The sequence below is a fragment of the Leptodactylus fuscus genome, chromosome 9 (genome assembly GCF_031893055.1).
Source record: "Leptodactylus fuscus isolate aLepFus1 chromosome 9, aLepFus1.hap2, whole genome shotgun sequence".
Lineage (NCBI taxonomy): Eukaryota > Metazoa > Chordata > Amphibia > Anura > Leptodactylidae > Leptodactylus > Leptodactylus fuscus.
Window position 1 is genome coordinate 42193627 of NC_134273.1, and position 14014 is coordinate 42207640.

Genomic DNA, 14014 nt, shown 5'->3' on the forward strand with positions numbered 1-14014 from the left:
AAAAATTACTTTTCTCAATGATAGAGCCCCATTAAGTGTCATATAGCAGAACACAAAAAAACCCCACAGGATGATAACAGACACTAACTGATGTTACTGAGTCCATTCTTTTCAACTGATCCATTTAATGGATCAGGTTAGATTTACACTTGTCCCGGACTCACCGTCGTTCAGATCTTGTTTAAAACTCAATTTTAAGATTTCAGATTTTTTTACAGTTTAAACCAAAATAGTAAAAATCTTTATTCAGCGCCAACATTCTCTGTAGCAATGGAGAATTTTAGATGGCAGATTATAAATAGGACAGAGGTTTGCATAGCAACATAGTGATAGCTAACAAGTAGTTTTATACCGGACTACAACTCAAAATCAGCAGTATTCTGCCAATGTAAATTCTGTTTTACTTCTATTATTTGCCAAATTGATATTAAATATTTGCACATTACCATGTAATAACGCCTAAAAGCAAACAACTTTACTAATATGTGTAATACTGCACCATTTAGACATCTGCTATCCCCATTTCTTCACCAAAGAAAACATATTGCAACTCCATGTGCAGCAATGTAACCCATCACAGAGCCCTGCCCATCCAAATGGCTAAAAATTTTGACAGTAAGCAGTACGAGATGTAATATGATCGCATATACTGTATATACACACACAATATATGAAGTCACTTTATTATGTACTAGCTGGTACCCGCGACTTCGTCTGCGGTGATTGTAGCAGTGGGTATATACAGGCGTGGGTAAGGTTTTTGTAGTGTGTATAAGGTATGGGATATGAAATGTAAGTTTGTATCTTGTTGTTGCTGTAATTCAGAGAATACGTGAGACTTTTGTGTTGCAGTTACTTTGTATTTGAGCTGCTATATATACGGTGTTGTGAGAAACTTTACATAGTGACTTTGGGACAGAAGTATTTGAAGTTAACCCTTTCCCGCCGATGGCATTTTTTTATTTTCATTTCTGACTCCCCTCCTTCTAAACCCCATAACTTTTTTATTTCTCCGCTCCCAGAGCCATATGAGGTCTTAATTTTTGCGGGACAAATTTTTCTTCATGATGCCACCATTATTTATTCTATATAATGTACTGGGAAGCAGGGAAAAAATTCAGAATGGGTGGATTTGAAGAAAAAATGCATTTCTGCGACTTTCTTACGGGCTTTGGTTTTACGGCGTTCACTGTGCAACCAAAATGACATGTCCCCTGTATTCTGTGTTTCGTTACGATTCCGGGGATACCAAATTTATACGGTTGTATTTACATTTTGACCCCTTAAAAAAAATCCAAAACTGTGTTAAAAATTATTTTTTGAAAAGTCGCCATATTCCGACAGCCGTAACTTTTTTATACGTGCATGTACGGGGATGTATAGGGCGTATTTTTTTGCGGGACCGGGTGTACTTTGTAGTTCTACTATTTTCGGGAAATGTTATTGCTTTGATCACTTTTTATTCAAATTTTTATCAGAATCAAAACAGTGAAAAAATGGCGGTTTGGCACTTTTGACCATTTTTCCCGCTATGGCGTTTACCGAACAGGAAAAATATTTGTATAGCTTTGTAGAGCGGGCGATTTCGGACGTGGGGATACCTAACATGTATGTGTTTCACAGTTTTTAACTACTTTTATATGTGTTCTAGGGAAAGGGGGGTGATTTGAATTTTTAATCTTTTTTTTTTTTTTTTTTAATATATTTTTTTTTTTTACTTTTTTTAAACTTTTTTTTTTTTGCATTTATTAGACCGCCTAGGGGTATTGACATGGGTGGGCGGTGTCGCGGATTGTTAGAGTGGTGGGGGTCGGCAAACACGGCTGCTCCGGAGCGTTAAAGAGAGCCTCCTGGAGTATCGTTAAGGTGAGGGGCAAAGTGGTAAAGTATATGTATATGAGATTGTGTGGGGTTAGGGGCGAGGCTGCAGAGGGCAATATGAATTTTGTGGCTTGCTATGGTCTAAACTGTGTGAGATTGCAGAGATGGTGGTGTGAGTTTGGGGTTTGTGGGGGTCCTGGGAAAAACGTATGTGCGCTATTGTGACGAAAAGTAGCCTATTGTTTAATCGGGTGTATTAGCTATGTTTGTGGAAAATTTCAGCCAAATCGGTGGAGCAGTTTTTCCGTGATTGAGGAACAAACATCCGAACATGCAAACATCCAAACACACAAACCCACAATCTTTCACATTTATAATATTAATAGGATATGTAGATAGGCAGTCCAGAGAAGGCTATGTAATGGTTTAGGGATACAGGATACATTATTTTTTTTCCACAGCCTTTACACCATGTGGGGCCACCGCCAAAGACTGAGGCCCCATTTTGCAGAAATGCATTTTTTTATGCAAATTTTCCTGCAATTCTTTTGAGGCAAATCCAAGAATGACTACGAAAGAAATGAGAAATATCTAGGAAGTTCTTATACTTCTCCCTTCTGCTCAATCCTTTGGCTAAGAAAAATGCAGCAAAACCTGAAACACCAAAAAAAGCTGAGAATCCACAACGTGGGGCCTCAGCTTTTTTTTTTTTTTTTCTTCGCTTTGGGCGATTTTTGGCGATATACTTTAGTACCCTAACATCCTTTTTATTATAAAGCAGGCTGTAACATTCTCCTTAGCAATGCTCTAACTGAGCTGTTACTAAGGAAAGTCCATACATTGTAAATATTCAGAGCTGAAACATTTACCAAAAAGTGGGGTGGACTCTTCACATGGCTCCATTTTCAGTTTTATACCACCTAGAAAAATGGTCCTGTATCATAAGAAAGCTGAGATTCTCTTGGAAACACTGATGTACTTGCTATAACACAATCTGAGAGATCACTAGTTAAAAATAATTATGAATAAAATTAATATGTAGCAGTTCATGATGCCTATAAAACAATATAACATTCCACAGCAATGGCAGCACATGAAAGCTGCGAATATTGTGGTACCAGAACCATTTTTATAAGTGGTATAAAACCCCCTTTTGGTAAATGCTGCGTTGAGTTTGTGAGTACGGGCAGAGTCTCCCTGGCATTGCATAGTTAGAACATTACTAGTGGGGACTTCACAGCCTGTTTTCTATTAATAGGAAGTCTGATAAGTTAATAAAGTATGAACAAAAATGTTCTCCGAACACCTCCTGACACAGTAGCAAAATAAGTAAAATGGGAGTTACACTTTAAAGGGGTTGTCCAGGCTAATTTTTTTTTTTTTTTAATTAGGCCAGAGGAGTCGAAAGAAAAAAAAATTAAAAAAAATTAAAAATTATTAAAAAAATACCATACTCCCAGCACGGTCCGGTCCTGCTGCTCCATTGTTTTCTTCCGCCAATTGGCCGCTGAGGAAGGGACCCAGAATTTCACAGCTGGCTAGGAATTCCACTTTAAGACAGCCGAGCAGCAGGATCTAGCACTGCGCTCCATGATACTTTGCTATTCGGGCTTTGTGTCACAGGCCAGAACATAATGGGGAAGAGGGAGCAACAGCAAGAGAAGAAAAGAAAGCACATGGACCCATAGGTACTTTTAGTTTTTATTAGGAAACTTAACACTTGCTATAAATGCAACAATATAGTACAATTTCTTTGATATTTATTATAAAGATACAAAACATTAAAAAAAAAAAAAAAAAAAATTACACCACTTTACATATTATATAACAACAACAATATGTAAATGTCTCCGTTACTTTATCAGAAGCGTTAAAAAAAAAACAAAAAACAGAAACTGGAAAAAGGGTCAAAAACTGTGGCCTAGCAAACAAAGTCTAGTCCTCATTGTACTAATGAAGATTCTATAATGCAAGCAGTGAGCCATACATAACATCTACCCCTCTGGCCCAGAGTCCTGAGGCAATAAGATGTACAGTAGTTAGTAGTCTTAGAGCAATACCAACTTGAAGTTCTTTGTTAATCAACTTCTTAAGGAGAACAATGTTCCAACACGTGTTTTTCCTCCACAACCTCTGACCAGGTAAACTGCTCCATATCCTCAGTGTCCCACATAGTATCATGTGGAACTGCAATGATGTCCTTATTCACAGAAAGAATACAGGAGACCAATCTCATCTGAATAGTCTTCAAAATCAGGACTAGAAGAAAAAGAGACACCAGTAAAAGGTCATGGGGGACATATAAAATGAGGAGAATTTTTAAAGTCCTAAAAACTCAAAACAACGTATTTTCTAGAATACAGCTTTTGACAATAGTACCTTTCCCCCATAACGTTAACCATTTTTTGTTACAGCCATTTTCTGTGTAGGGCTTGTTGTTTTGTGGGATAAACTGTACTTTCTAATGGCAACTTTTATATACTTTGTACTATGTACTGGGTGGATGTTAAAAAAAAAATAAAAAAAAAAAAATAAAAAAAGTGCAATTCCATTTGGAATTTTTTTACATTTTATATTTACATTTTGTTTTTACAGCATTTACTGCGTGGTAAAAATAACGTTCCCTTTCTTCTTCAGGTCAGTATTATCACAGCGATACCAAATATATTTTTAGTTACATTTTTATGGGGCAATTTGTAGTTTTCAAGTATACCATTCTGGGCAATGTTGATGTTTTGCTCACATTCTGGGGGATGACGCAGTAAATGAAGGATCCTTTAAAACAGGCAAAAATATGACAAAAATTATATAAAGGATCCATGAAAACAAGTGCCCAACAGATGCAAAACAGTTGATCATCTTGATCGTCCGAATGGAACCTTACAGTATTAACCGTACGGGAAAAATATTTTTGTATTTTAATAAAGGACATTAATAGGCGCAGCAATTAAAAAAAAAAAAAAAAAACCTTTGTGAACTTGTATTTTTAGGCTCTGTACAGGGTTTGATCATTTAAGTAGTAACCTTTAGATCACTGATAGCTAGTTCCTATTAGATGATTAGATGCTACCCGAGGCAAAACTTTAAAAATAGTTGGCCAGGAATTTTTACTTTATTTATGGGCTATCCTTTATCCGTAAATATTAGAGATGAGCGAACACTAAAATGTTCGAGGTTCGAAATTCGATTCGAACAGCCGCTCAATGTTCGTGTGTTCGAATGGGTTTCGAACCCCATTATAGTCTATGGGGAACAGATACTCGTTAAGGGGGAAACCCAAATCCGTGTCTGGAGGGTCACCAAGTCCACTATGACACCCCAGGAAATGATGCCAACACCTCTGGAATGACACTGGGACAGCAGGGGAAGCATGTCTGGGGGCATCTAACACACCAAAGACCCTCTATTACCCCAACATCACAGCCTAACAACTACACACTTTACACACTCAATACCACCTCTCTGACAGTAGGAAAACACCTTGAAACATGTGTATTTGGCACTTGCAGTGAGGAGAGCTTGTCACCAGCAGTGAATTTGGCCCTTGTAGTAAGTTGAGGTTGGCACCAACATTTGTTTTGAAAATCAGGGTGGATTGAGCCTCTAACCAGCAGAGTTTGGGCAAATTCATGGTGGAGGGAGCCTCTAAAAACCCCAGTGTGGGCAAATTCATGGTGGAGGGAGCCTCTAAAAAACCCAGTTTGGACCAATTCATGGTGGAGGGAGCCTCTAACCAGCCCAGTTTGGGCAAATTCATGGTGGAGGGAGCCTCTAAAAAACCCAGTTTGGACCAATTCATGGTGGAGGGAGCCTCTAACCAGCCCAGTTTGGGCAAATTCATGGTGGAGGGAGCCTCTAAACAGCCCAGTTTGGGCAAATTCATGGTGGAGGGAGCCTCTAAACAGCCCAGTTTGGGCAAATTCATGGTGGAGGGAGCCTCTAACCAGCCCAGTTTGGACCAATTAATGGTGGAGGGAGCCTCTAAACAGCCAAGTTTGGGCAAATTCATGGTGGAGGGAGCCTCTAAACAGCCCAGTTTGGGCAAATTCATGGTGGAGGGAGCCTCTAACCAGCCCAGTTTGGACCAATTAATGGTGGAGGGAGCCGCTAAACAGCCCAGTTTGGACCAATTCATGGTGGAGGGAGCCTCTAAACAGCCCAGTTTGGGCAAATTCATGGTGGAGGGAGCCTCTAACCAGCAGAGTTGGTGGAAATCAGGGTGGAGGGAGCCTCTAACCAGCAGAGTTGGGGGAAATCAGGGTGGAGGGAGCCTAGTATTAGCAGAATTGTGCAACGCTTATGGTGGATGAGTATGAGGATGCGGAGGAATTGGAGAGGTTGAGTACAGACATGGAGTTTCATGTTGGGGTGCTTTACACAGGTGGGCACAAAAATGACGGCTCTACCCAGTGGTGGTTCATTTTTATCAAAGTGAGCCGGTCGGCACTCTCAGCTGACGGACGGGTGCGCTTGTCAGTGATGATGCCACCGGCAGCACTGAACACCCTCTCAGATAGGACGCTGGCGGCAGGACAGGACAGCACCTCCAAGGCATATAGGGCAAGTTCAAGCCACAGGTCCAACTTCGACACCCAATACGTGTAGGGCGCAGAGGGGTCGGAGAGGACAGGGCTGTGGTCGGAAAGGTATTCCCGCAACATGCGCCTATACTTCTCACGCCTGGTGACACTAGGACCCTCCGTGGCGGCACTTTGGCGAGGGGGTGCCATCAAGGTGTCCCAGACCTTAGACAGTGTGCCCCTCGTTTGTGTGGACCGGTGAGAACTTGGTTGTCTACTGGAGGAACTGCCCTCCCTGCCGCCAACGTCACATGCTGGAAACATCTCCATCATATTCTGCACCAATTGCCTGTGGCAAGCATTGATGCGATTGGCCCTCCCCTCTACCGGAATAAAAGACGAGATGTTGTTTTTATACCGGGGGTCAAGGATAGCAAAGATCCAGTACTGGTTGTCCTCCATGATTTTGACAATACGCTTGTCGGTTGTAAAGCACCCCAACATGAACTCAGCCATGTCTGCCACAGTGTTAGTTGGCATGACTCCTCTGGCCCCACCGGAAAGTTCAATCTCCATTTCCTCCTCATCCTCCATGTCTACCCATCCGCGCTGCAACAATGGGACGATTCGAAGTTGCCCGGAAGCCTCCTGTATCACCATCACATCATCGGACAACTCTTCTTCCTCCTCCCCCTCCTCCTCCTCCTCCTCCTCCATTAAACGCAGTGAAGCGGACAGATGTGTGGACCTACTCTCCAGCTGTGACGGATCGGATGCTATCCCTAACTCCTCTGTGTGATCTGAGTTATCCCTGATGTCAATCAGGGATTCTCTCAGAACACACAAGAGCGGGATTGTAAGGCTCACCATCGCATCCTCAGAGCTCACCCTCCTTGTGGACTCCTCAAAGACCCGTAGGATGTCACAAAGGTCTCTCATCCATGGCCACTCATGGATGTGAAACTGAGGCAGCTGACTTTGTGGCACCCTAGGGTTTTGTAGCTGGTATTCCATCAAAGGTCTCTGCTGCTCAACCACTCTATTCAACATCTGAAACGTTGAGTTCCAGCGTGTGGGGACGTCGCACAAAAGCCGGTGTTGTGGCACATGCAGGCGTTGCTGGAGAGATTTTAAGCTAGCAGCGGCTACTGTCGACTTGCGAAAGTGGGCACACATGCGCCGCACTTTCACCAGTAGCTCTGGAACATTGGGGTAGCTCTTTAGGAAACGTTGCACCACTAGGTTGAAGACGTGGGCCAGGCCTGGAACATGTTGGAGTCCGGCAAGCTCCAGAGCTGCTACCAGGTTCCGGCCGTTATCACAAACGACCATGCCTGGGCCCAGGTGCAGCGGCTCAAACCATATTGCCGTCTCATCGAGGAGGGCATCCCTCACCTCGGAGGCAGTGTGCTGTCTGTCCCCCAAGCTGATCAGCTTCAGCACAGCCTGCTGACGTCTACCAACGCCAGTGCTGCAACGTTTCCAACTCGTAGCTGGGGTCAATCTAACAGCGGAGGAGGAGGCGGTGGCGGAGGAGGAGGCGGTGGCGGTAGAGGAGGAGGAGGAGGGGGGTGTTCTTCTCGTGTCCCTGCCAGGAATGTTAGGCGGGGAGACGAGGTACACCGGGCCAGTTTGGGAAGCAGTCCCAGCCTCAACTACATTCACCCAGTGTGCCGTCAGTGAAATGTAGCGTCCCTGTCCGCATGCACTTGTCCAGTGGACCTTTGTGCAAAGCGCGGAACTAAGGGCCCGCCTGATGTTGAGTGACACGTGCTGGTGCAAGGCGGGGACGGCACACCGGGAGAAGTAGTGACGGCTAGGGACGGCATAGCGAGGTGCCGCAGTTGCCATCAGGTCCAGGAAGGCGGGAGTTTCAACAAGCCGGAACGCCAACATCTCCTGGGCCAGCAGTTTAGCGATGTTGGCGTTGCGCGTGTGGGTGGTTAGCAGTGTATTTCTGCCGCCGCTCCAATGTCTGAGAGATGGTGGGTTGTTGTAAAGAAACGCCTGATGGTGCCTTTGATGGTGCAGGAGAAGGAGATAAGACAGGACCAGGGGAGGATGAGGTAGAAGTCAACAAAGTGGCGGAGGCAGATGAAGTGGTGTCCTGGCTCGTCCTCTGGAGTGCATCGCCAGCACAGTCAGCAGTGGCAGTGGCAGAGGCAGAGGCAGTGGCAGAGGCAGTGGCGTGAACGGCAGGCGGCCTTTGTCCTGCCGTTGCTGCCTGCCACTGATTCCAGTGCTTGGATTCCAAATGACGGCGCATTGAAGTGGTGGACAGGTTGCTCTTCTCAGAGCCCCTAATCAATTTCGAGAGGCAAATTGTGCAGACAACACTATATCTGTCCTCGGCGCATTCCTTGAAAAAACTCCACACCTTCGAGAAACGTGCCCTCGAGGTGGGAGTTTTTCGGGGCTGGGTACGAACTGGAACATCTTGGGAGATTCCGGGTGTGGCCTGGCTTCGCCTAAGCTGCTGACCTCTGCCTCTGCCTCTAGCTACCCTTTTTGGTGCTGCACCTGCCTCAACATCCACACTACTTTCCCCGCTTGACATCCCCCCTGTCCAGGTCGGGTCAGTGTCCTCATCATCCACCACTTCCTCTTCCAACTCCTGTCTCATCTCCTCCTCCCGCACAATGCGCCGGTCAACTGGATGCCCTGACGGCAACTGCGTCACATCATCGTCGATGAGGGTGGGTTGCTGGTCATCCACCACCAAATCGAACGGAGATGGAGGAGACTCTAGTGTTTGAGCATCTGGACACAGATGCTCCTCTGTTAGGTTCGTGGAATCGTGACGTGGAGAGGCAGGTTGAGGGACAATGAAAGGAGCGGAGAACAGCTCTGGGGAGCAGGGACAGTTTGGGTTATTGTTCTGTAAAGCTTCGGAATTTTGGGAGGAAGGAAGACAAGACTGTTGGGTAATAGGAGGAGAGGAGGCAGAGTCTGACTGGCTGCTGGACAATGTGCTGTAAGCGTTCTCTGACAGCCATTGCAAGACCTGTTCCTGGTTCTCGGGCCTACTAAGGTTTGTACCCTGCAGTTTAGTTAATGTGGCAAGCAACCCTGGCACTGTGGAGTGGCGCAATGCTTGCTGCCCCTCAGGAGTAGGCACGGGACGCCCTGTGGCTTCACTGCTACCTTGCTCCCCAGAACCATTCCCCCGACCTCGCCCACGGCCTCGTCCACGTCCCTTTCCGGGAGCCTTGCGCATTTTGAATTCCTAGTTAGAAATTGGCACTGTATACCAGTAGTAAAAATTGTGGGTGCACGTAACCCCAATATATTCTTTGAATTACCAGTCAGAAACTGGCACTATATGGCAGTAGCAAGAAATGAGGGTATTTGTATTCCCAATATATTCTTTGAATTCCCAGTCAGACAATGGCACTGTATACCAGTAGTAAAAATTGTGGGTGCACGTAACCCCAATATATTCTTTGAATTCCCAGTCAGACACTGGCACTATATGGCAGTAGCAAGAAATGAGGGTATTTGTATTCCCAATATATTCTTTGAATTCCCAGTCAGACAATGGCACTGTATACCAGTAGTAAAAATTGTGGGTGCACGTAACCCCAATATATTCTTTGAATTACCAGTCAGAAACTGGCACTATATGGCAGTAGCAAGAAATGAGGGTATTTGTATTCCCAATATATTCTTTGAATTCCCAGTCAGACAATGGCACTGTATACCAGTAGTAAAAATTGTGGGTGTATATAGCCCCAATTCTATTGCTAGGGGACTTGCAGGGTATTTCTGGGGTGAAGGTGGGGGGGCACACCGTTGGAACGGGTATCGGGGTATATATCGGGTATACGGGAATACACTGACAGTGTATTCCATTCAGGATCCTGGGAAAGCTGGGTTGCGGCGATTGAGCCCGTCAGTGCCACGTTACACTGACAAGCTTCTCCCTGGAATTTAGCTCTTACAAGAGCTGTTGTGGTTGTCTTCTCCTTCCTATCCTAGCCTGTCCCTGCCTACCCAGAATCTAAGCCCTAGCTAGCTGGACGGAAACCTCCGTCCTCGGTGAATTGCAAGCTCAGAATGACGCGAACCTGGGCGGCGCTGTTCTTTTAAATTAGAGGTCACATGTTTTCGGCAGCCAATGGGTTTTGCCTACTTTTCTCAACGTCACCGGTGTCGTAGTTCCTGTCCCACCTACCCTGCGCTGTTATTGGAGCAAAAAAGGCGCCAGGGAAGGTGGGAGGGGAATCGAGTAATGGCGCACTTTACCACGCGGTGTTCGATTCGATTCGAACATGCCTAACAGCCTAATATCCGATCGAACATGAGTTCGATAGAACACTGTTCGCTCATCTCTAGTAAATATCTAAAATGACGGGAGCGGACAGGTAACGTCTGTATGGGCGAGTAGTTTGAAGCCACTTCCGATGGCCTTACTAGAAGCAATGGCAGCTTCTATTGACTTTGGGACCATTTGGATGTGTTAATGGTCCCTAAGGCAAAACTAACTTCTCAGATCTCATGGTCATATTTGAGCACAACATCTGAAAGGTTAATTAATAAATACTCCCCATGATAAATAACTGCACAGGGTCTGCAGATGGATGGGTCAGATCACATGCTCCTCCATCAGCAGCCAAATGACCCCGTTTGCACTGCATTTTGATCAGACTGTACTATACAAGGGGGTGGTGCTGCTCAGTGGGGGACATTGGTTGTGATCCTGTAATAACTACCGTATTTTTCGGACTATAAGACGCACTTTTTTTCCCCCAAATTTGGGGGGAAAAGAAGGGTGCGTCTTATAGTCCAAATGTGGCGCCTGGCATCCGCTGTACTAGAGAGGCGGAAGCCGGCAAGTGATAGACGCCATTACAGGTGCCGGGGCCTGAGACATCGCTGCGCTCCTCTGCCCTGCATGAAGCCAGCAGCGGGAGGAGTGATGCTATTCCGCTCCTCCGTCCCCCCGCCGCTGGCTTCAGGCAGGGCAGGGCAGCGATGTCTCAGGCCCCGGCGTCTATCCCTCCCCGGCATCCGCCTCTCTAGTACAGCGGATGCCGGGTCAGTATCAGCGGCCTCTTCTCCCCCGGGGCCGGTCCCCACCGGCCCCGTACCTGTAAAGTTGCAGGCCGGCTCCTGCGCGGCGATATCGCAGGAGCCGACCTGTTCGGGTGACAGCCGGGAGCCTAATGAGGCTCCCAGGCCTGTCACTGCTGTATTAGTATTACGGCTGGTCTCTATGACCAGCCGTAATACTAATACACAGAATGTCCCATAGACGGCAATACAGTTGTATTGCCGTCTATGGGACTTGCAATCAAGTGACCGCAGGTTCAAGCCCCGGGGGGGGGAATAAAATAGTAAAAAAAAAAAAAAAAAGGTTTTAAAAATATATAATAAAAATATGAAATAAATAAAAGTTCTAAATCACCTCCTGTCCCTAGAATATATATATAAAAGTAGAAAATCATATATCATAAACCACCGGGTTTTTTTTCAATAAAAGGTGATCTAAGCAATAGATATTCCCCAAAATGGTATAACTAAAAAGTACTTCTGGCTCCGCAAAAAAAACACTCTATGCGTCCCCGTACAGCTGCAGGGTCACCTGTCAATGTGGCCTTGCAGCTGTTGCAAAACTACAACTCCCATATATTAAATATTTTACCAGTTTTTGCTTCAAAAATTTTTTTCCCTATTTTCCTCCTCTAAAACCTAGGTGCGTCTTATAGTCCGAAAAATACGGTATATATTAGGAAGCGGCTTGTTGAGCTTTTTCCAGTAATGTTGAAACGGCCAACCCCTTTAAGTGGGCTTTTTGAGAGGTAGTCAAAAGAACACTGGGGGCTCCATAACAAGTAGATCTAGACACAGTAATATCTAGACACAGGAACATTTTATTGTAAAAATGATTCCAAATAAAAACTTGTCATATTTTATGTGACGTAACTCACCAGCGAGACATGATGGTCTCTATCTGCATAAAACTGCAACCTGTTTTACTATGGATCTGATGGGATTCCTAGGCTTCCCACCATGAGATCACAATGGAGTCGTGCTGTGCACAGATGGTGAACGCACCTTTGGACTAGTTTTATAGAATATACGGATATATACATTATAACATCATATTTACCAGGTGCACGGTCACAAAAGCAGGTACCAAAAAACAATATCATATGTGAGCATTTACCCCTGGCTGTAAAAATCTTCCTATTTAAGAAGTCAGTGAGTATGAGGGCCCATCATACAATCGGCCACAGAGGCCTGATACAGTGTCCATCTGAGTAGCTGGTAATACTTAGAGCAGCGGTTCTCAACCTGTGGGTCGCGACCCTGGCGGGGGGGGTCGAACGACCAAAACACAGGGGTCGCCACATACCTCCCAAACGTCCCAGTCGGTGGGAAGTATGTCCCGGTTTCAACTGATCGGCGCCCGGAGGACGCCGATGAGTTGAAAACACAGGCGATTAAAGCAGGAGCTGACACAGCCAGCTCCTGCTTTAACGCTGTGCTGCGGCTTCTGTATGTGTAGCCGCGATGTTATGACGTCACATCGCGGCTACAACTATATGAGTGAGCGAGACTGAGCGGGCAGCGGGGGAGCGTTGGAAGGTGAGTGTGTTTGGTTTTTGTTTGTTTTAAACATTAAGGTGGAACATAATGAAGGGGCAGATGAAGGGGGGGACGGCATGACACTGGGGGCAGAGATGGAGGGACATGAAACTGGGGAACAGATGGGGACATAAAACTGTGGGCAGATGAAGGGGGGGTACGGCTTGACACTGGAGGCAGAGATGGGGGGACATGAAACTGGGGGCAGATGAAGGTGTTATATGAAACTGGGGGAGAGATGGCGGGGGGACATATAATGTACGGGTGACTGTAGGAGGATTATACTCTGTGTGGGAGCACATGAAAAATGAATGAGACTGGGCGGAGTCAACATAAAAGTGGGCGGAGCTAAATTCACTGCGGCGCACTGCACACACTGCATGTTTTCTCCCTCTTTCTAATCTTCAAAAGTTGCGAGGTATGCCTAAAGCCATCAGAAAATACATATTTCTGATGGCTTTAGCCACTGAGAAGCCGCGCTACTGTCTGCAGCAGCGCTATTCAGTAGGAACGCACACCGTTATGGACACGTGTTCCAAACTGAATGGGGTCACCGCAACATGAGGAACTGTATTGCGGGGTCACGGCATTAGAAAGGTTGAGAACCACTGACTTAGAGGATGTCACTGTCTTGAAGAGAACCTTTCAACACCCTTCACCAACTCAAGTTCTTTACACAATTCAGGGGCTGTTCACACGTAGGAATTTGACACCGAATTTGAGGCAGAATCCACCTCAAATTCCACCTGAAATCTGCCTCCTACTCATTTCAATGGGAGGCAGTAACTGATTTGTTTTCAACTAGCAGAAAAAATAATCGTCCTGCTCGTTCTTTAGGCAGATTCTGCCTGAGGTCTCCCATTGAAATGAATGGGAGGTGAAAAATACACCTTTTTCCATCTGCATGGAATTTGTCAAAATCTGCTTGCGAAATTTAGAATTTGGCCCTGCCCAATAAAGGTTATTATACAGTAGTAGTCTTCGCTAAATTTTGTTTCAAATACTGAATCAAAATCTGCCTTGGCTTTAGTCAAACTGAAGAAAAATCTTCAAATTCTTGAAGCAGAAATTTTCTCCTTCAC

At 45.4% G+C, this 14014-nt stretch overlaps 1 protein-coding gene across 2 annotated transcripts in view; it reads right to left on the reverse strand.

Moving 5' to 3' along the window:
- Positions 1-3674: 3674 nt before the first annotated feature.
- The window catches only part of LOC142218261 (putative endonuclease 4), a 31996-nt gene continuing 21656 nt past the window's right edge, over positions 3675-14014 (reverse strand). For both annotated transcript variants that reach the window (XM_075286845.1, XM_075286844.1), the window contains exon 12: positions 3675-4080. In XM_075286845.1, the coding sequence (XP_075142946.1) occupies positions 4023-4080 (58 nt within the window). In that variant the 3' untranslated portion in view covers positions 3675-4022. The remainder of the gene's footprint in view (positions 4081-14014) is intronic.